The following is a 22,774-nucleotide window of genomic DNA, read 5'->3' on the forward strand; positions in this document are numbered from 1 at the left end:
CGTACACAGTGAGAACGAATGAACCGCCACCGTGCCCCACAAGACAGATGGATCTCAGAAACATGTTGAGTGGATACATACAAAAGAGATCACACTGTATGGGTCCATTCATATAAAGCACAAAGCCAGGAAAAGCTATCAGTGCTGTTACAGGTCAAGATAGTGTTACCCTGAGGGTGGGGTCGAGCGATCAGTTCCACAAATGAGAAATTTCAGGATCTGACTCATGTTCTCTTTCTCCATCTGGGAGCTGGTTTCATGAGTGTGTTCACTTTGGGAGAATTCCTCAAGCACTTTTTGTATGCATGTTATACTTCATTAAAGTTTTTTTTTTTTTTTTTTTACATTAAATGTTTTTTTTTTTTTAACAAAATTAAGGAAGATCATTTATTTTTTAAAGTAAAGAAAAACCAAAAATACAAACAATATCAGGTCATGGTATGTTGCAGGAGAAGCCTGTTTTTTCGTGGCTGAGAATGTGTACTGTATCTCGGGCTTGTTGTTACAATGAGTCCGTGACAGCCTCTCTTCCCCGCAGGGCGCTACGTCTTGTCCTTTGTTGGCTGCGGTTTGGCTGTCGTGGGTACCTACCTGCTGGTGACATTTGCACCCAACAGTCACGAGAAGATGACGGGCGAGAATGTCACCAAGCACCTCGTGAGCTGGCCTTTCCTTTTGTACATGGTAAGAGAAGCCTCCAGTCCTTCCCCCTGAGATGGCAGGAGGGAGATCAAGTCCTAGAAACCAGAAACATGAATACCCAGCAATAGGGCGTCCCGTGAATTGTGGCACATTGTACCAGCATGAAAGACCGTGCTTCTGGAGAGTATGCAGTTCATGGTGAAATGCTTGTTGTATTTATGTCCTGAGTAGTATCAAAACCATTATATAGTCTGATGCCAGTTTTGTTTTTTAGAGGTGGGTATAGATATGGTCATGTAATAGATCTATGAAGGCCTGGATGGGAAAGCAAATTCCATCAGTGGTTGGCTCTGGGAGATAATGTTATGACTCAGTTCTTATTTCCTCTTCATCTTTCTGAATTATCCAAAATGTCTACAGTAACCATTTCAAACTTTGATGGTAAGGGGAAGAAAAAGTTAAAACTGTCAACAATTTAAGAATGTTATTTTATTTTTTTTCCCAGTATCACACTGCTGGTAGGAGCCCAGGAGACACGGGAAACTTTGTCTCCTAACCCCTCTGCCAGAGCTCAGTCCTCTGCCCCAGTTCTATCCCATTTTAAGTCTATAAATCAACTGATTAAGGAAAACATCTAAAGTATTTGATAAAGCTATTGGTACGTTCTTGTTCCATGCCCTGCGCTGTGCTAAATACATTTTTATATATCATCTCAGATTCTCTTAACCCTATAAAGTAAATGTTCTTCCTATTTTATGCATGAGAAAACCAGGGCTCTAAGAGGTTAGCTGACCTGCTCAGAGTCCATAAAAGCAGAGTTGGATTTGAAGGCTGGGCCCGCCTGGCCTCAGGTGCCATCTTCCTTCCCCGTGGCCTGCCAACAAAGGTGTTCACTGTTTTCCTCTGAGTCTAGAGGCCCTGGAACATCCTTTTTTCTCAGTTTATCCACAAGGCAGAGGATCACTTCCCCTGAAATGGGGGCTGTGTCATTTCCCAACTGGCAGCCAGCCCCAGCATGTAGTTGGTGACAGAGCAAAAGACCGCCTCCTTGGGCAAAGCTTTACCCCAGAACAGGCCTTTCACTCAGGAAGTCTTGGGCTTCAATCCTCTAAGTGCTGTGTGGCCTTAGCCAAGTCGCTTTCCTTCTCTGTTTCCCTCTCTGTAAAATGGCAAGAATCTCTGGACTTAGAATTGCTATTGGGAGATCCAGGAAGTAGCATTTAAGTCACCCAGAACGTGGTAGGTGCTCAGTGAATGACTCTGTTGTCTTACTTCATCATGACCAGGAGGCAGTGCTGCCAGCTGGAGAGATTTGGCCAAACCAAATTCAGTCAATATTTATTGAGTGTCTGCTGTGTGCTCGACACTATGGTTATAAAAAATAAATGAGACATGCCCACAGAACTCATGGACTGTTGGGAGGCACAGCCATCTCATGATATAATATCCAGTGCTATTCCCGCGTTCATTTTAGAATCATGGAGAATGGGCCACGTGTGGTGGCTCACGCCTGTAATCCCAGCACTTTGGGAGGCCGAGGCAGGAGAATTGCTTGAGCCTAGGAACTTGGACAGTGTTCAAGTGTGGACAATGACCAGTGTGGACAATGTGGCAAAACCCCATCTCTATTAGGAAAAATTAAAAATTAGCTGGGTGTGTTGGCGCGTGCCTGTAGTACCAGCTACTAAGGAGGTTAAGGTGGGAGGATAGCTGGAGCCCTGGAGGTCAAAGCTGCAGTGAGCCATGATCACAGTACTGCACTCCAGCCTGAGTGACACAGTGAGACCGCGTCTCAAAAAAAAAAGAAAAAGAAAAAAAGCATCATGGAGAATGGCTGAACGATTGGGGCCCCTCAAATGCAGGCACAGTGGTTGGGAATGTTAATGACTGGCAGCACATCCACTTGATGAAGTGTTCTGCAGCAATTAAAGATAATTATGACAACTTCACACAACATGAAGATTGTTTATGGTAACTAAAAACAGCCCAGTCCAAAATTGCGCATTGACTATAATGACAACTCGATAAAATATGGATTCCCTGGAACAAAGACAAAGAAGAAACAGAGGGAAATGAAAGCAGCTGTGTTTTAGTGGTCTCTAATTAGAAGGAATGTTTTAAATGTTTCAAAATGCCCATTAATGTTTCTGTGTTGTTTTTTATACTAAATCAGCTTTGATAAGGGGTTTGGGGTAGGCAAATGCGACTAGGCTGTTGTCAAAGTTTTCTGCTTTCGTTGCACTGGGTGCTAGGGCTGGCTCAACTTCTTGGGAAAGTGTTAGCAAATATCTGGGCTCTTAAGGGGTGGCAAGGACAAGTTGTCGACGCGAGGAGGGGGAGCTTCTCAAACTCGGACTTGCCGTCGTCTAATGGTAAGTTTCTACTGATAGAGCACTTCTAAACAGCAGGCACTGGGCCGCCCATCTCCAGACAGTGTAGTCTAGCAGGAAAGTGCATGGGCCTGGGAGCCAGACTGTCCAGGTTTAAATTTCTCTGTGTCATGCACGGGCTCGTGGTAGTACCTGCTTCCTAGAGTTCTTGTGCTGATTTCATGAGATTAAGGTAGATAAAATGCTTAGAATACTACCTGGCATACAAGGAGACGTCATTTAGTGTAAGCTGTGATTATGGACTCCTTAAAAAGAATTCTTATCTCTATTTCCCACAGGGTTAACTAAGGTTTAGAGAAGTTAAGTGACTTACCCAAGGTCACACAACTAGTTTAGAGGCAGATCCAAGGTCAAACCCAGGTCTCCCTGACTCCACATGCCTTCCTCATTCTATTCTGTTAAACCTCACACTGGAAGCTTGGCTGGGGGCACAGGGAGTATATACTCATATTCTTTTTTTCTTTGAGATGGAGCCTCGCTTTGTCTCCCAGGCTGGCATGCAGTGGCACGATCTCAGCAATTCTCCTGCCTCAGCCTCCTGGGTAGCTGGGATTACAGGCAAATGCCACCACGCCCAGCTAATTTGTTTTTTCTATTTTTAGTAGAGACCAGGTTTCACCATGTTGGCCAGGCTGGTCTCAAACTCCTGACTTCAGGTGACCCGCCCGCCTCAGCCTCCCAAAGTGCTAGGATTACAGGAGTGAGCCACCGCACCTGACTTCTTATTCTTGACCAAAGAGCTTGGTGAACAAGTGTCTCCCTCTTGGACTGACCCATTGTTTTAATGGGGATACCCATGGAGCAGTGGAGTGGGAAGAAACCTTCTCAGCCTGATGAATCTTGGCCCTCCAAGAAAGAGTGGACATGAGGGCAGCACCTCACCCTCAAAGCTTCAGCCTCAGGACAACGGGGAATTCCTTCTCAGTACTAGCCAGGGATTAGAGAGATTCACTCTGTGTTTCCCTTTTCCACTGAATGTCTAACAGTAGTTTGGGAAATGCTGACTCATAGCTCAGTCATTCCCTTTCAACCCTGTAACTCTGATGATGGCCCAGCCCACCAGGGTCTCCCGGTCTCGCCTACCTCTGTGGTCCCCACTGACCCCCTGCTCGCTGCCTTCCACAGCTGGTGGAGATCATTCTGTTCTGCTTGCTGCTCTACTTCTACAAGGAGAAGAACGCCAACAGCATTGTCGTGATTCTTCTCTTGGTGGCGTTACTCGGTAAGTTGGCATTTAGATGATTGAGTTTTGCCACCACCAAGAAGCACCAAATGGAGATATGGGTTTTGTTTGCAGAGCTTTGGCCCCTGGACACAGAAGCTGCTTGAGACTGGCTCAGGTTGTTCTGTCTCCATCAATGGCTCTGGGGAGCTGAGTCCCTGCTGACTGGAGACAAACTCCTGTCCTCCAGGAGCCTCCAATCTAAAGGGAGAAAATAGCAGTAAACACCTAGCCAAATTCATAGGTTATGTAAGTTTGGGCAATAACAATTCCAATGAGGAAGAACTAAGCAGAGTGAGGATGAGGTGAGTTACGTTGTTTCAGAGATGGCAGAAGTAGAACACGCCCCAGTGATTGGGCCCTGAAAAGATCCATGCAAAACCTACCAGAGCTTAGGAATTCATTCTAGATTCAAAGATGGGTGCTGTGGAAGAGATAGCTCCTGAATCACCTTGAGGCTGGAACTGCATATTTAATTTTTCCTTTTTTTTCTTTTTTTTTTTTGAGACAGTCTCACTCTGTCACCCAGGCTGGAGTGCAGTGGTACAATCATAGCTCACAGTAGCTTTGACCTCCTGGCCTCAAGTGATCCCCCTGCTTCAGCCTCCCAAAGTGCCAGAATTACAGGCATGAGCCACTGTGCCTGGCTAGAACTGTGTATAATTTTATAGCTAAATAGAGCTGTGGGGAATCCATCCTTCCGAGAAGGAGAAGCGGACAGAGGTGGAGGAGCAGGCTGGTGTCAGGGCTGGTGGAGCCTGCTGCCGCGCTGGTCTTGTGTCTCAGGCCTCAGGCTAGTGACCCTCGCTCCTTAAGCCCCACCGTCCGCTTCTCTAAAGAGGGGTATGAGAACATCCAAGTCACAGAAGGGAGTAGGGGTTAAATGAGATGTGCACAGGTGCCTAATATGTGCATGTACATTTTTCTTCCAACCTTCCTACTGTGCACCCTACCACGGCCACAAGCCATCAGCCAAATAGATATCTGTCACTGAAGACAGGGTTTCATTAATTAATTTTTTAACAGCTCTATTGAGATATAATTTACATACCATAAAGTTCACCTGTTTAAAGTTTACAATTCAGTGGTTTTTAGTATTTCATAGAGTTGTGAAGCCATCATCCTAATCTAATTTTAAAACATTTTGTCACCCCAAAAAGAAATCCTGTGCCTATTAGCAATCACTCCCTGTTCCCTTTTTCCCAGCCCCAGGCAACCACTAAGCTACCTTCTGTCCCTGTAGATTTGCCTTTTTGAACTCCTTCATAAATAAAGTCATATGCTTTGTGGCCTGTTGTGACTGGCTTCTTTCACTGAGCATGATGATTCTGAGGTTCACCCACGTCATAGCATGAATCAGTCCTTCATTCCTCAATGACTTTGTTTTCAAAGTGGATGGGAAGGATCACGGCCCTAAAACATCCTCTCCTCTTACGTAGGAAGGCCAGAAGGTTCTGAGGCCATTGGCCAATCCCCTTCTCACTAAGGAGGACTCCCTGATGACAAGTGCTTAAGTGGCTGCCAGTGTTTGGAAACTGTAGCCTAATGGGTGAGGAGCCCGAGAGACACTGTGGGCGGGGGTGGGTATTGGCAGGAGAAAGCGAAATAAACCAAAGCTGAAGAACAGGAAAGCAAAGCAGAGCAGCTGGGACCAGGACTTCACTTGGACCACTCTTGGGGGCTGTCTCTAACTCCTGTTTGGCAGGGCAGTCTGATGGTCTGTAGTTAGAGGCCATTTCTGAACAGTAGGGTAGAGCGAGGGTCTCCACAGGGAGGTGAGCAGGATGCTCCGCTGGGTACACAGAGAGAATATTAGAACTTCAATCATTTTTTCTCTGCCTTTTAATTTATATTCCTGTACAAATTTTATAACGTGCATACCATTTAAGTACAGGGTCACATGACTTTAATTTGAAAATAAGTACACACATATTGGAAATGTTTGCACATGTGCACAGGGGTGTGCCTTCCAAAACACTGGAGAAATGTTTTTAAAAATACAAGTGACCAGCCGGGTGCAGTGGCTCACGCCTGCAATCCCAGCTCTTAGGGAGACAAGAGGTGGGAGGATAGCTTGAGTCCAGGAGTTCAAGACCTGCCTAGGCAATATCGCGAGACCTTGTTCTCCACAAAAAGGAAAAAAAAAATACAACAACAACAAAAAAATACAAGTGACTGAGCACTAAAAAACCCAACAACTCCTAAGCTGTTTACACAGCACATGTTTTTTCCTGTGGTTGCTATGAGACTCGTGATTTCATTGATCCACTCAGGGATCCTTTTGGCCACAGTGCTGGGCACTTTGAGCCTCAGAGAACTGAACTTACTGCCCATGCTTGGCAGTTTAGAAGTGACATCTAGGATTCCCTTCAGGAGTTTGGCTTTCCTCCCTCCTTTAGGGTGTAGTCAGCACAGAGCATGGGAGTCCACGGGAGAGGTGCACACGAGACCCAGTGCAAACGGTGTTTGTCACCATGCAAACTACCGGTTTGACTCTGTTCCTGTTCCCTCCCCTCTGTCTCCCCAAGTCCTTTGGGGTTATAGACTGGCTTTCCGGACGTAACTCTCTGCATTTCCCTGAGGCTCCCCACTCGCCCTTGTCTCCCATCTGCAGGTTCCATGACGGTGGTGACAGTCAAGGCTGTGGCCGGGATGCTTGTCTTGTCCATTCAAGGGAACCTGCAGCTTGACTACCCCATCTTCTACGTGATGTTCGTGTGCATGGTGGCAACCGCCGTCTATCAGGCTGCGTGAGTTACAAATCCTTTTCCTGCTGGGCCCCACCATTCAGGCTGCTTCTCTTTTGGGGGCCTGATGACGTATGCCGTGAAGCTACAAGGAGGGCCGAACATGCCACAGGGCCTGGCATCCAGCGTGGAGAGAGGAGCTACTAATTTGCTGAGTTGTCACCTGGAGGGTCACTCAAAAGATGAAGCACAGTGACCCACGCCTGTAATCCCAGCTCTTTGGGAGGCTGAGGTGTGTGGGTCACTTGAGGCCAGGAGTTTGAGAGTAGCCTGGCCAACATGGTAAAATCCTGTCTTTATTAAAAATACAAAAAAAAAAAAAAATTAGCTGGGCATGGTGGCACATGCCTGTAGTCCTAGCTACTCAGGAAGCTGAGGCACAAGAATTAAAAAATAAAAAAAGAAATATGAAGCCAGCAGTGGATGGGTTTTTCCCTGCTGCCTCAGAATGTGAGATTTGTTTTGTTTTGTTTTGTTTTGAGATGGAGGCTCATTCTGTTGCCCAGGCTGGAGTGCAGTGGTGCCATCTCGGCTCACTGTAACCTCCGCTTCTGGGGTTCAAGTGAGTCTCCTGCCTCAGCCTCCCAAGTAGCTGGGACTACAGGTGTGTGCCACCACACCCGGCTAATTTTTATATTTTTAGTAGAGATGGGATTTCACATTGTGGGCCAGGCTAGTCTCAAACTCCTAACCTCAAGTGATCTGCCCATCTTGGCCTCCCAAAGTACTGGGATTACAGGCATGAGCCACCACGCCTGGCCAGAATGTGAGAAATTTGTGGTTGGAGCAGACTTACTTCCCATCTTCTCTGGGGCAGGTGATCATCTCAGGGGCCTCGGAAGCATGGCCATCCTTAGGACGCACCTGCTTGTCTTCTGGGTTGGAAAGAAAAGTTGTCATTTCTTGCCTTCAATATATCACCTCCAAATCTTCCTGAGTGGAAGGCAAAGTACCCCCTCCTCTTCCTAAGCATGAAGTTAAATAAAAGGCAGCAGCCTGAGGACAGGGCCTGTGTCTTGTTTGCGTTTGAGTCCTGGAGCCCAACAGAGGGCCTGGGAAGAGGAGAGGCTCTAGGAATGTTGTAGGTGACAAAACCTGTGTAGGTACACAGGACTCACCAGCACAGGAGGCTGATTCAGCCTGGAAAGCTCAGGCTCAGACTCAAGGTCCACCAGCTACATGGCCTCCAGGGACCATAGGAGCAGCTGCTGCTGGCCCGGTGTTTGGTGTGAGCCCAGCTCTTTTCTCAGTGCTTTATGGAACCAGCTCATTTGGTCCTTAGAACACTCCTTTGACATAGAGGATATTATCCCCACTTTGCATATGAGGAACTGAGGCAGAGGGTAAGAGGCTAGGAAGTGGCAGAGCTGAGATCTGAACCCAGGTGTCTGGCTCCCCAGCCCATGCCCTCACCGCTCTGCTCTGCTGCTGCCTACTCAGCTTCTCCAAGACTCAGATTCTTCACCTGCTAATGAGAACAACAGTCCGTACTTAAGAGAATCACATGAAGCTCTTAGGAGAACGGAGAATGTCTCTAGGGAAATGCCCAGTAAATATGAGCTGCTTCTATGATTATTGGCCTTGCTATTGTTATTTTGGTTATTATTATTTTTGGTCCCACTACAACAATTGCAGTCAACACCAGGGAGCCCCTGCCAGTCCAAGGCCCTGCGCTGAGCACTCCAGGTGTCACAAACATGGCTCAGATGCCCCCGCCCACTCCTAAGGAGCTACTCATTCACTAACCAGTGCAGCCCACTGAGGGTGCTCAGCACCCAGGGACGGTGAGGGTAGTCACTCACTGCCCTCAGGCATTCACAGCCCTGGCTGGGGGACAGTCAGTGAAAAAACTAGTACAGCCAAGCTGCATGCAGTGGCTCACACCTGTAATCCCAGCTACTCAGGAGGCTGAGGCAGGAGGAGCATTTGAGCTCAGTAGTGAGAGGCTGTGGTGAGCTATCACTGTGCCACTGCGCTCCAGCCCAGGCCACAAAGCGAAGTAAAAAAATAAAAGCAATTGAGTGGTGAGCATGGTGTAAGCAACTATGCAGAGAAAGGGCAAAGAATATCTTCCAAAATTGGGGTATTTTTTATCATAGATGGAATGATTAGGAAGGACCCTAATTTTCTCTTTTTCCTATATTTATTGCAGTGATCACATTTTCAAATTAAAAAGAAATTTTGTTGAAAAGAATAATTATAACACTAGGCAGAACGTGATTAGAGCTGTAAGAGTTTCTGGGGGCAGGGGTATAAGAGATGCAGGAATGGCTCTTTTTAGTGGGGTGGGGATACAGGGGGGTGAGGAGAAGGGCATTTCAGGTGACAGGAACCATGCGGCCAAAGGTGTGAGACCATGATGGCATGGCTCAGTTGGGAAATGGGGATGGGCCTTAGCTGTGTGTCTAGGGGAAGAGTGGGAATCAAGCATGGACCCCAGACCAGGGATACACGGTGCCCTGTAACATGAGGGTGGCATTTTTAGAAACCCAAGGAACGTTCCTAAATGTATCATCTTCATATTTCAAACCAAACTCTACAGTTGTCAGCTCTTAGCCTTTCCAACATCTCCACAGCCCACTGACTGGAGTGCTTTTGTTTTGAAGGTTTTTGAGTCAAGCCTCACAGATGTACGACTCCTCTTTGATTGCCAGTGTGGGCTACATTCTGTCCACAACCATTGCTATCACAGCAGGTAAGGGTGGTCCGTTGCTAGATATCTGGCTTCTACTTTAGCAGCAGGGTATTATCCCAGGGTGGAGAGAGGCTGATTCCGCTGACTCATTCTTCCCATAGAGTGATGTATGGGTTCATGGAGAATGTGCAGGATTTCCAGACAGAGAGATCCAGGTTTGTATCCACACCTGCACAGACACACATCAGCTCTGCAAACATCACTTAACCTCTCTGAGCCTCAGCTCCACATTCATAAAATGGGAGTGATAACACTTACCTCCGAGAATTGTAATAGGAATGATCCAAATGTGCCCTATGTCATACTGTGTGTACTTTCACAAGTTTTGCTATCTTCTAACTCCACAACCCCCCACTGGCTAAGTGACCACACATCTCTTCTATATAATTTTAGAGATCATGAATATGTATAGCACTGCAACATCGTCGATGCTCAATAAGTGATCATTAGCATTACAGCCCCCTTTTCCTCTATTTCACCTCTAATTTTTTTTTCATTTTCTTTCTGTAGTGGCCTTAGAGGCTGCAATCATATAAAGCTGTTTGTTTGTTTAAATGGCACGATAGGTAACTAAAATCTTCAGAGTAAAAAATCCAGTAAGAACTAAGTGCTTTCCTTTGATGAAAGCCTGGCTGTAAAGCCCTATGCTCTGCGCAGCACTTAAGACAAGTGGTGCCGCCGTTCCTGTCTACACAGGAGGAACACACAAGGCACACAGCTTCCAGGGCTCATGCTGTGAGCAGCCTCAGGGGCCATGAGGCATTGACCCAGAGCAGCCAGAAGCCATAAGCTAAGTCATGGTCAAGAAGCTTGGTCAAGAAGCGTGAAGTCCAGTCAAGGTTGAAAGGAATCACAAACACCATGGTTGAGTGAGAACACAAGTCAAGGCAGGGAGTCAGGAGCTCAGGAATACAGCTGGAGGCCTGTGTGGGTGAGATGATTCCAGACAAAGGCTGGCTCAGGGCAGAGGCAGTAGGCCCACCCCACGCCCATACCACAGGAGTAGACCCACAGACTTGGCATCTACTGGCCATACGAGGTTAGAAAGCTCTAACAACATAAGCACAAAGCCTTGTTTATCCATCTTAAGAAAGATGGAGGGGAGACGATTGCAGGCACAAACTGGTAAATAGGGTCTGTGGTTTAGTTAGTAAGTGTTGATTGTTGTTTTCCTGCTTTGATTATGCACTGTGGTTATGGAAGACATGACTGGGGAAAGCTGGAGGAAGAGTGCATGGGGACTCTACACCATTTTTGTGAATCTAATATTATCTCCCAATATAAGTTAAGAAACATGGAGATCAGAGGGGCCTAAGGTGGAAAAAAGTTGACAACCTGATCCCCTAAATGGCTTTTATTCCATTCTTCTTGTAAGGCACGGTCATAATAAGTTTTGATCGTTTTGGTTTCCTAAAGGGAAGAGAGCTTAGCCAAATCCTAGACAGATTTGCAAATGGGTGACTTGAAAACAGCTCAGCGGTATTTTCTATGACTTGCTGCTGCAGGTGCAATATTTTACCTGGACTTCATCGGGGAGGATGTGCTGCACATCTGCATGTTTGCACTGGGGTGAGTTCTGTCCTGCTTGCCAGCCACAAGATGTCGTGTGTAGAATTCCAAGCAGGTTGCCCTGCTCTCTATTGCTCTCTTATTGCTACAGCTGCCCCATCCTTTAGAGTCAGAGGAGCTGTGGGGTTTGGGAGCTTTCTCCCCAGAGGTAAGTATTTTCTTCCTCTAAGGGCTTTATCTTCCCCTTTCTTCTCTTTTGGACTCTAATCTCTTTGGCATTTCTCAAATATCACATTTTGACACATGAAAAGTCTCTCAACCTCACCTCGGATCTAAGAAATGCATATTGAAGCCACATGAGATACCATCCTTTTGCAAAAACTAACAGGATTAATAGTATTCCACATTGGCAAGAGGATGAGGAGGCCAGCCCACTACCACACTGTTAGCATACTTTAATGTGGGAGGAAAATTTAACAACAGCAACAAAAATCCAAACAAGCATACTTTTTGATACAGTATTCCATTCTAATCATTTATCTTGGAAAAAATGCTTCAACAGGGATGCAAAGACACATGTATGGGGCTATTTATTAATTTTTAAATTAGTTGTATAAGCAAACAATTGAAAATAATAGAGGCCGGGCGTGGTGGCTCAAGCCTGTAATCCCAGCACTTTGGGAGGCCGAGACGGGCGGATCACGAGGTCAGGAGATCAAGACCATCCTGGCTAACACGGTGAAACCCCGTCTCTACTAAAAAATACAAAAAACTAGCCGGGCGAGGTGGTGGGCGCCTGTAGTCCCAGCTACACAGGAGGCTGAGGCAGGAGAATGGTGTAAACCCGGGAGGCGGAGCTTGCAGTGAGCTGAGATCTGGCCACTGCACTCCAGCCCGGGCGACAGAGCGAAACTCCATCTCAAAAAAAAAAAAAAAGAAAGAAAATAATAGAAATACTCAGCAGTAGAATACAGGTGTTAAAAAATTATGCCATATCTAGATAATAGCGTGCCATGCTGCCATTTTGAAAACTTGAGGCCAGTCCATAGGTGCTGACACAGAAAAAAATTAGCCAGGTGTGGTAGCAGGCACCTGTAATCCTAGCTACTCGGGAGGCTGAGGCAGGAGGATCACTTGAACCTGGGAGGTGGAGGTTGCGTGAGCTGAGATCGTGCCACTGGACTTCAACCTAGGCAACAGAGTGAGACTCTATCTCAAAAAGAGATCAAAATAAAAAATAAAAAAAGAAGATGAATCTTAACATTTTATCAAATGAAAGGACCCAGACATAAAAGAGTACATAGTGTATTATTTAACTTACATGAATTAAAGAACAGACTAATTTCATCCATGGTGAGAGAAGTCAGGATAGTGGGGAAGGGCTGGCATGAAATGGAAAGGGGCCCAGGAAAACTTTCTGAGGGGGATGGAAGTATTTTCTGTCTTGACCTGGGTGATGATTCCACAAGTAAAATCCATTCATCTAGACATCTAGGGTTGGTGCATTTTGCTGCTTGTAAATGATACCTTAATGTTTAGAAAGTATGCTTGTTTATGTAAGCTATAGGAAAAAGGGAAAAAACAAAGCAAAACAAAAAATAACCTGGAAGGCTATACACCTGCCTGGCCGAGTGAGACCAAGAGTACACGGACTCTCCAATTTTTGTTGATTTTTACTATCTATACTTCAGTAGTGATTGAAACGAATGACTTCAATTTAAAAAAAAAAACAAGTTTTAAAAGGCAAGGTTCCGAGAATCCTGATTAAATGGAAGTGAAGAGCCATGAGAAGCTCGCCCAGGAGAGTCTAATTTATTCTGATTACAGCTCATGGAGAGTGTAGGGCATGTGAGGCCACTCCAGCTATTGTTATTCAACTTGCATCTGCCCCTGCTGATCCCAGGCTGGCAGCCTCTCAGGGCTCCTTGGGCGGTGAGCCTTCCTCCGAAGCCTGCAAGCCTTTTTACCTCTTTCGCGTCACCTGAGCTTGAAAGTGTGTCCCTCCCTGACCTTGCTCCTGGCCTTATTTCTCTTCCTGTCTTATCTCCATTACTCAGGTGCCTCATCGCATTCCTGGGCGTCTTCTTAATCACGCGTAACAGGAAGAAGGCCATTCCATTTGAGCCCTATATTTCCATGGATGCCATGCCAGGTAAGGTTAAAGCCCCATGGGTCTAGCTGACCATCCATGTAGAATGACTGCTACTTCCTGTTTAAAAAGAGACAACCAACTGCTGTGCTGTGCCTTTATCGTGTGACTGTTCTCTCACTGTCTTTTTTCTTTTCTTCTTTTTTTTTAATCTTGTGCAAAAGGGTAGGCAACGGCTGAGGCACCTCAGTTGGTTTTGAGCACATCTTGCCAGTTCCGTGTCTATTTGGGGATCTTTTAAAGAAAATTCTGATTCATACTCATTATAATTAGGATCTGCAGCCCCAGGCTTCATGCCTGCAAATGGAGAAATCCATTCATCTAGTTGGAATGAAATGATCAGAGAAGGGAAGGAAAATGAGTGGAATGAAATTAAAATATTATAATCTCACTCGCTGGATGCCACAAGGGAGTGGATCATTCTGGAAAGCCTAATTTCATAGCGAGCTAAGGATTCATACTGAGAAACACAAATGTAAATGCCTGTAAGCCCTGACAGTAACATAAACATGTGAATCAGCCAAATACTGCCCAGCAGGGAGTGGTGGGACCTGTGGAGGACTGGAGAGTGCCTGTCTAGCCTAAAGGAATTCAGATTAGAAAAGTTAAGACATTGGACCAACCTCAGATTTGCTGACCTAAACTCTGTAGGTTGCTGGTGACCATTAGCTTTCGCACTTAACTCAACATTTTAATTTTATTTATACAAGATGGAACTGTCTCTAAAACATAATCTCCTGTCCTTCATTAACACAATCTCATGAACAAAATATAAACACATTGATGGTCTAGAGGACTGCTTACTCGAGAGGTTTTCATGCTGTAACCCTGTGATGCAGGTGTGTTCTCAGGGCTGACTGGTGTGCCCCTACATTAAATGGCCCCAGGGTTTATGTGTGTACTTTTTATATTAGTTCCTCCTCTCTTGTTATTAAGCTGTTGTCTGTCCTTCTTGCTGTAGCCAGCCTGCCTGAGTATAGCAACTCAATGTCAATGCGCTCCTTCAGCCCAACTTGTTCAAATTACAAATAAAATCAAAATGAAGGAGCTCTGAGTTGGGGGCCTAAGATTTCTACTAGGAGTTAAGTGCATGAGCTTTGGTGCATGAACTTTTTAAACGTCTAATCTGGCTGCTCAGATTCCTTTTTTGCTAACTTCCTTGTTTCTCGGCTGTGTTCCGGATAGATGAGGGCGCTGGATAGCTGAATTCCAGATAGGTGAGGTGTCAACTCTGTGTGTGCAAGTATGTGTATGTATACGTGTGTTTGTGTGTTTATAAACTATGTATGTATATATATCAATATCAGTATTTGTGTGTGTATATAGATAGATAGATAGATAGATAGATAGATAGATAGATAGATAGATAGATGGATGTATTTTCTGGTGGAAAATAGAAGGTAACCTAAGGTAATCTTAGATATCAACATTCTGTGGTCTGTTTGTGGGTGTGGCTCTCAGCTTTTTCTTTGTACCTTGTGACCAGTGGGAAGTCAGCTGTTGAATCAGGGAGACCCTGCCCTTGCGGTGGCTTGTCAAGACACTTCCGATTGTAGGTGTTCTGTCCTGTGAAGAGCGTGGGCTTGGAGTTCAGATGACCTGGATTCAAATCCCAGCTCTACCAGCTTCCTGCTGTGTGACCTCCCAAGGCCTCTCATCCTCACTTGTAACTGGGATTCCTTCTTTCAGGCTAGTGGTCATATGTGTAAAGGCCTCTTGCGCGGTGTCTGGGACATGGTAGATGCCTGGTTACATTTGGTTTCACTTCCCTTTTGCTTTAAAAACCTTTGGAAGTTTCACACATTTGTTTGACCTGGTGGCAGGTAGAACATGCAGAATAAAACTGCTGAACAGTCTCAGCCTAAACAGAGGTGCTTTTCCAGCCACTTGGTTTCCCTGGTCAGCATTAGGACCTTGCCTTTTGTCTACCTAGATTCATATCTTCACAACAGACAACTACTGTTCAAGAGATATTCCAATTCCAGAAATGTACCACATCACTATTTGGAGAGCCTTTGAGTAATTCATGCACCTGAAACACTTCTTAAAAATGAGAACAAGAAATAGCCCCTGACCTCCAGGAGCTGGCCTGGCACTCTCAGCCGGGCCTTGGCCCTCTCCTGTTGAGCAGAAACAATTTCACAGAACATCAACAGCAAGCAAGGCCACTCTGCAGCTGTGACAGATCAGGACACAAGCAGGTGGAATGGGAAGAAAAGGGTTTTTTTCCTAAAGTTAAAAATAAATAAATAAATAAATAAATAAATAAATAAATAAATAAATGAAAGAACACAAACAGGACTACTCTGCTATCCTGTCTAAACACAGACAAAAAATGGACATTGTCCAAATCATGAAAAACACCAAACATCCCTCTTACCTGGCTGTGAGAGACAGCCACCTCTTTACCAGTCACAGCTTTAGCTCCAACCTAGTCATCTTCTAGATAAAAACTAAGATCCCCAATGACGGAATTAGCCCTGCTTCCTGACAGCATCCAACCCAAAGCAAAGCCTCACTTCCTTGAACCCACCCCAAAATCACCTAGTCTAAGCCAACCCCACAATAACTCCTTTCTAACCCCCTCTTAGATAGTTCATGGTTCCCTGCCATGTACACCTCTCACATTGCAATGTGTCAATAAACCCACATTTGTTAGACTGGAGGTGTATTCCCGTTGGTCTTTGGCTGGAGGGCATTGACAAAATCCAAAAGGTAAACCGAACCTGTTAAGCCAACTCTCTTGCCTGAGGACAGGCACCTCCTCAGCTCTTCCACTTCCCTCTTCTGCCCTCCCCCAAAATCCAAACCACAGACTCTTAAACTGTGCCCTTCAAAGAACCATCAGTTAAGTCTTACGCATTAGGGAGCCGAAGGGCCTTTCACGGACTGGGTCTTCCCCGGCCATTTGCAGAGTGGATAAGAGCACAGGCTCTGGTGGCGGATCCCACCTTGGTCTCTCATTAACTGTGTGACCCTGGGCAAGTTACTTCACCTCTCTGAATCTCTTTCCAGAATATGAGGACAGTAGTTCATCTCTGTCATTGGATTGTTTGGAGATTAAGTGCGGGTACATAGGGAAGCCACACAGCATTCAGTTAAGAGTATGGACTTCTGAGTTGAAAGCCCCGAGTTTGGACCCTGGCACTGCCTCTTACTAGCTGCGTGATCTCAGGCAAATTACGTGCGTCATTTCTGCTGCTTCGTTTTCCTTATTAGTCATCCTGAGGATCAAATGAGATAGAACTTTGTAACTATTTGGAACAGTATCTGCCACCAATTAAATACTCAATACACATAACCATTGTCATTGCTATTGTTGTTACAGTTACTATTTAAAGTGCTTAGCCCAGTCGGGTGTCGTAGCTCACACGTGTAATCCCAGCTATGGGAGACTGAGGCAGGAGGATCATTTGAGCCCCAGGTGTTCAAGACTAGCCTGGAAAACATAGACTCTGCCTTTAAAAAGAAAGTCCTTTAGCCCAGTGCTCAGGGCATATTAAATAGTTAGATGTCAGCTGTTATTATCATCATAGTTTCATTGCATTCAATTTCTTATGACTCGGCCTGAAGGCAGAATTTGAAGAGTCTTAATTCCCTGGCAGGAAAAGTTGGCCTCAAAAGTAACCGGCCTGGCGAAACGGCTCACACCTGTAATCCCAACACTTTGGGAGGTGGGGCAGGTAGATCACTTCAGCCCAAAAGTTTGAGACCAGCCTGGGCAACATGGTGAAACCCCATCTCTACCAAAACAACACAAAAATTAGCTGGACATGGTGGCATGCACCTGTAGCACCAGCCACTCGGGAGGGAAGCTGATATGGGAGGATCGTTTGAGCCCCAGAGGTTGAGGCAGCAGTGAGCCAAGATCGTTCCACTGCACTCCAGCCTGGGCGACAGAGCAAGACCCTGTCTCAATAAATAAATAAATGAACAAACAAACAAAACACGTCCCTCCTGACCTGACTAGGGGAATTGTAGGACAAAGATAAAGGAATTAAAGATTAAAGGCTTTGCCCTCAAATGTAAATAGGAATCCCTTGTCAAAGTACCCAGAAGTAATAATAAGCAAATCTCACCTTCCCCTGTATGTGTAGCAGGGACTTTAAAGTTAAAGGCCAAGATGCTGTCTCTGGGCATCATGATGCATCTGTCACCTTCAGGTGCCCATGCACAAAAATTACTCTCTTTCCTCGACAGTGTAACAGAGTTTCCTGGATCCTGATTTAATTCAACAGTGAAGCATTGGCATCTACCACGTTCAAAGCACAGTGCTAGTTCCATTCCACCTGGGGCCCACACCGACATTCCCACCTCACTTTAGGCCAACTGAGGGTTCCTCCTGACAGCAGCTGGTCTGTGTGCATATTTCCTGAAGATTCATCTCTTGTTGCTTAGCAACCGTAATAGTTCCAGTGTGTATTTGTGGGTGTTCTCTTTTAAATCTAAAGCATTCGGGAAATTGACAATGCACATGATTAGCTGCTGAGCACTATAATTAGTCTGTGGCAGGATAGAGGGAGATGCGGCCTCCTTGGCCCCCTTACCAGGTAATGATTTGGGGAAAATGGATTTCATTTCAGGTATGCAGAACATGCACGATAAAGGGATGACTGTCCAGCCTGACCTCAAAGCTTCTTTTTCCTATGGGGCTCTGGAAAACAATGACAACATTTCTGAGATCTACGCTCCTGCCACACTGCCAGTCATGCAAGAAGAGCACGGCTCCAGAAGTGCCTCTGGGGTCCCCTACCGAGTCCTAGAGCACACCAAGAAGGAATGAGACTCGCCTCCCTCTATTTATAACTGTCCCCACCAGGCTGACAGCGGTTCAACCCTGAATCCTAAAACTTGCCTTTCAAGTCTCATTTTGTTTTTAACTGAGAACGCTATGGACGATGATCTCAGAAAGCCTTTGTCCCTGGGAAAGGATGCGTTATCTTGGTCTTGGAAATTTCAGATGATGAGGGTGGGGGGATGGAAGCATTATTCCAGGTGGGCAGGATAGAATCCAGCTTCTGCCTGGATTAGCCCAGCAGGATTTGGAAAGCCTGTCTACCATCCTTGAGGATGGTAACTGAGCTTCCTCCGACAGTGACCAAAGGTTGCTGTATCCTTCAGAGCTAAGACAAGACGGAGAGTCTGCTGTTAATTCTCAAATCCAGCGAAAGGCTGGACACCTCTAAATCTCGTCTTCCTCCACTTCACGTGCATGCCTGATCTCTCCCCAACACTCCTGGTGCCGTATCTGTGATAGCACTTGTGCTGCCTTCACATGGCAGGCTGGGCCAACCCTGGGTGGAAGGTTCTGCCATTTGTGTTTCAGAAATGTACATCTGCCTTCCAGTCATCTGTGCCCTTCTAGCGAAGATGTGCTTGATATGTTCAAATTGGATCTACTCTGAAAACGAATTTGATTTTGGTTCTGTGAGGACTACTTGTTTGTCTGCCTCCTGCCCCCAAAGGAATTAGGAAGTTAGGAGAAGGGGAAGAATAAGGAGGCTAGGAGAGGGTGATGATGCTTCAGCCCATTAAGGAAGAAAAGTCCCCCTTACTCTTACAAAAGGTGATTTCACCACTTAAAAAGGGATAGGTAGAAAATCTGGCCATCTTATGTGTTATTTTTTCCTGCATACCAGTGCCCCCTGGAAAGGTGGGGATGCTCATTTCAGAGACAGCCTCTTCACCTGTCCTCCGTCTCTCCATTACAGAGCCACAAGCCAAGCTCAAGTTACTGGTTAATTTCCTTGAAGTCAATAGAGACTCTCTGGGTCCTCATCCCCATGCATGTATGTCTGGGAGAAGCAAGCATTCTCAAAAACAGGGCTGTTGCTTTCTTCCTGGCTGCCTATGTGACTGTCCTCCCCTAGACTGATGGTGTACTTTGAGAGGCGCAGAGAAAGGTTTGCAGACTTTAGTGGGCATGAGGATCCCCTAGAAGTGTATGTAAAATGCAGATTCCTGCACCCCAACTGCAGACACTCTTAAGTGGGACTGGAGTGGGGCCCAGGGGTCTGCATTCTTAACTGGTACCACCAGTGATTCTGCTACAATGCCACAATCCTGAGATTTCACACCTGGAAAGCTTAAGAATTTAAAAAGATGTTCTGCTAAAACCCCCAGGGCCCCATGCAACCTTGCCTGAAAGTTTCCTCCCTAGGGTTCCTTTGGAAGGTTAAATAATCCCCATAGGATCTGTGGCATTCTCCATCCAGTGAATACTACTTAGAGCTACACTCACCACTTCCCTAGACAGCCTTTAATAGGCATGATAACAGTGTTAATAGACCAGTGTGACAGATCACTTATCTTTGTGGATTGTGCTTAATACTGATTTAGTACTGATTTAATACCTTGACTTCAAAAACTGACATCTGTTGTCTGTGATAACCACTTCTGTATTGTGTCTTAACCACTTCTGTATTGTGTGGTCTTAACTACCTAAGGCGGCAGCGGGCAGTGGACTCCCTTCCCTTAGGATGGGGATCAACTCAATTCAACAAGATTTATAAGGCATTTACTATGTGCTAAGCATTTGGAAGACCCAAGCTACAAAGATAAGACATAGTTCCTGCCCTCCAGGCCAGCAGAGGGAGGCACAAATACCCAGGAATCTCTGATGGGTGTAAAGTGCGGTGGTGGGCCACAGAAAATGACCATCATGGAGACCCTGTCAAAGTTCCGACCCTGAGCCCAAAGGGGTATTCAGAAGTGGAGATGATTTTGGTCCCACTCATAGATGGTGGCAAATCTAGGATTTGTATAAAGCATATGAAAGTAGGGTGATCACCCCCGAGGCAGAGGGGCCAGCATTTGCAAAGGCACAGAGATAAGAGGAGCAGGGCAAAGAAAGGAGAGCCAGGGAAGGTGGTGGGAGACGAATCTCAAAGCTAAGTAGTGGAAGCTGTGCACAGTGGCTCACGCCTGTAATCCCAGCACTTTGGGAGGCCAAGGCTGGAGGATCACTGGAGCCCAGGAGTTTTATATCAGCCTGGACAACATAGCAAGACCTTACCTCTGCTAAAAATTAAAAAAAAAAAAATTAGTTGGGTGTGGTGGGGCATGCCTGTGATCCCAGCTACTCAGGAGGCTGAGGTGGGAGGATTGCTAGAGCCCAGGAAGCCAAGGGTACAGTGAGCCGTGATCATGCTGCTGCACTCCAACCTGGGTGACAATGAGCCCATGTCTCAAAAAAAAAAAAAAAAAAAAAAAAAGGATAAGCAGTGGAGGCCGAATCATGGAAGGTCTTGAATACCTGGCTAAGGAGTTTAAAGTGTATCCAAGAGGACATGGAAGCCATTGATGGTTCATGAGGAAGAGAAGGGCAGGATCAGCCCTGATGGAAAAGGAGGGCTTGTTCATTGTGGAGGAAGAATCAGAAGGGGAAATGAGTTACCTTCTCCGAGCCCACAAGAACAAAAAACAAAAAGCAGAAATTAAAATCAGGTTTCACTGCTATTTGTGTATTCCTCCTTTCCCAAATGATTTTTCTAAAGCTGGGAGTGGGGGCAGGAGGGAGAAAGAGAAGGTGAGCAGGGAGGCTATTTCGATGTGTCAAACCCAGGTATCAGTAATAATTTGGGCATATATACGCTCCCAAACTTGCTCTGCCCCCCTCCTTCCCTTGCTTTTGGTATGGGCCTTTTAGCCTTGGGCCAGCCGGCTTTCTTGAGATGAGTAAATAAAGTGCACTGTAATTTCAGGTCGGCTGTGGATCATGGGATCCTGCAGATCCTGGAACTGCTGCTGAGGCCTGGGAAGCTCCCTTGCCTGAGGGTTTGGGGCAGTGGCGTCATCCCACCAAGCTGAGCCTTGAAAGGGCTGAGCAGAAAGTTAAATGGTGGTTTCCTGAGTGGAAACCACGCGTAGGTCACTTGAGTAGTCAGGAAGCACAGCTGATGTGAAGGCTAGTTCCTCCCTATCGTTGTCCCGTGGTATAAATGGACTGTCTGCTGATGGCCATACGCAGCACTGGCTATTAGGATGGGGAAGGGGTGCATCAGGTTTCCACTCATAGCCCTGGTTCGTTATTGTTACTCACGGCTCTGACGTCCCCAAGTCTTCTTGAATGTTGCAAGCAATGTTAAATATCACACCTCGGTCTCCTTCCGAGCAGCCCAGGTCCCTAAAGCAAGGTCACCAACTTGGGTTAAACTTCAGTTGCTGTCACATCAAGGTTCAGGTTATACAGATCTTGTAGTGTGGAGCTGAATTCTGGGTAGAGAAGGGAGAGCTGACTCTCCATTGCTTTTCTAGTGGAAACCAGCCAGTTTGACGGCGCTGCGCGGGTACAGGACTCCATCAGGCTAGTGTTGGGGAACCAGCCTGGCAGCGTTCCATGTGTATTCCATATCTGTTCCAACACTGGCTGATAGGCAGACAAAAGGTTACTTGTGTGTTTCTCTGAGAAGCGGTGTAAATGAAGTCACCTTAGAATATATTCTGTGCAGATGCTTATATTTTGTTAACTTCACGACTTATGGCATGTCTTATTTAAAAAAAAAAAAAAAGTACTAAGTGTGAATAACATTATGAAGTGGTATTTAATTAAAAATCCATGCAGTGACAGCTGAGTTCGTGTCTTATGTTTGGCTAATACTTCCTAGAATTATCTAGAACAGACTGTCTAGTAGAACTTTCTGTGATGACGGAAGTGTTCTGTGTCTGTGCTGCCCAACATGGTAGCCACTCTCGACATGTGGCTGTTGAATACTTTAAATGTGGCTAGTGCAACCAAGGAACTGAATGTTTAATTTCATCTAATTACATTTCCATATAGCTCATACATTAACAGTACAGATCTAGAGATGCCCATAATTGCAGTTGAGGCTCACTTGCACTTCCTCCGCAACCCCACAACCCTCACCGTGGTTAAAAGCACAGATTCTCGGCTGGGCACAATGGCTCATGCCTGTAATCCTAGCACTTTGGGAGGCTGAGGCGGGCAGACCACCTGAGGTCGGGAGTTCAAGACCAGCCTGACCAACATGGAGAAACCCCGTCTCTACTAAAAATATAAAATTGGCAGGGCGTGGTGGCGCATGCCTGTAATTCCGGCTACTCAGGAGGCTGAGGCAAGGAGAGTCCCTTGAACCTGGGAGGTGGAGGTTGCGGTGAGCCAAGATTCCACCATGGCACTCCAGCCCGGGCAACAAGAGTGAACAAGAGTGAAACTCCATCTCAAAAAAAAAAAAAAAAATGCACAGACTCTCTGTGTACACTGCTTGGGTTTGATTCCTGGCTCTCTCACTTGTTAGCTGTGTAGCATTGGGCAAGTTACTTAACCTCTCTGTGCCTCATCTGTGAAACAGGAATAACAGCATTATTAACGATTGTTTTAGGATTGGAGGGATTAATAGATGTAAAGTCTTGGAACTATATTGAGCATCCCATCAAGGCATTGTATTATATTGAAACAAT

At 45.9% G+C, this 22,774-nt stretch overlaps 1 protein-coding gene across 5 annotated transcripts in view; it reads left to right on the forward strand.

Annotated features, from left to right (window-relative positions):
* NIPAL3 (NIPA like domain containing 3) overlaps positions 1–21,920 on the forward strand; it is a 54,973-nt gene extending 33,053 nt beyond the window's left edge. For 3 of the 5 annotated variants that reach the window (XM_050791874.1, XM_050791843.1, XM_050791864.1), the window contains exons 5-11: positions 539–684; positions 4,158–4,254; positions 6,869–7,004; positions 9,608–9,696; positions 11,202–11,265; positions 13,263–13,357; positions 17,938–21,920. In XM_050791874.1, coding sequence (XP_050647831.1) covers positions 539–684; positions 4,158–4,254; positions 6,869–7,004; positions 9,608–9,696; positions 11,202–11,265; positions 13,263–13,357; positions 17,938–18,137 — 827 coding nt within the window. In that variant the 3' untranslated portion in view covers positions 18,138–21,920. The other 2 variants (XM_050791845.1, XM_050791856.1) reach the window with 2 other exon arrangements.
* Positions 21,921–22,774: the final 854 nt, after the last annotated feature.

This window comes from Macaca thibetana, chromosome 1, assembly GCF_024542745.1.
Source record: "Macaca thibetana thibetana isolate TM-01 chromosome 1, ASM2454274v1, whole genome shotgun sequence".
NCBI lineage: Eukaryota > Metazoa > Chordata > Mammalia > Primates > Cercopithecidae > Macaca > Macaca thibetana.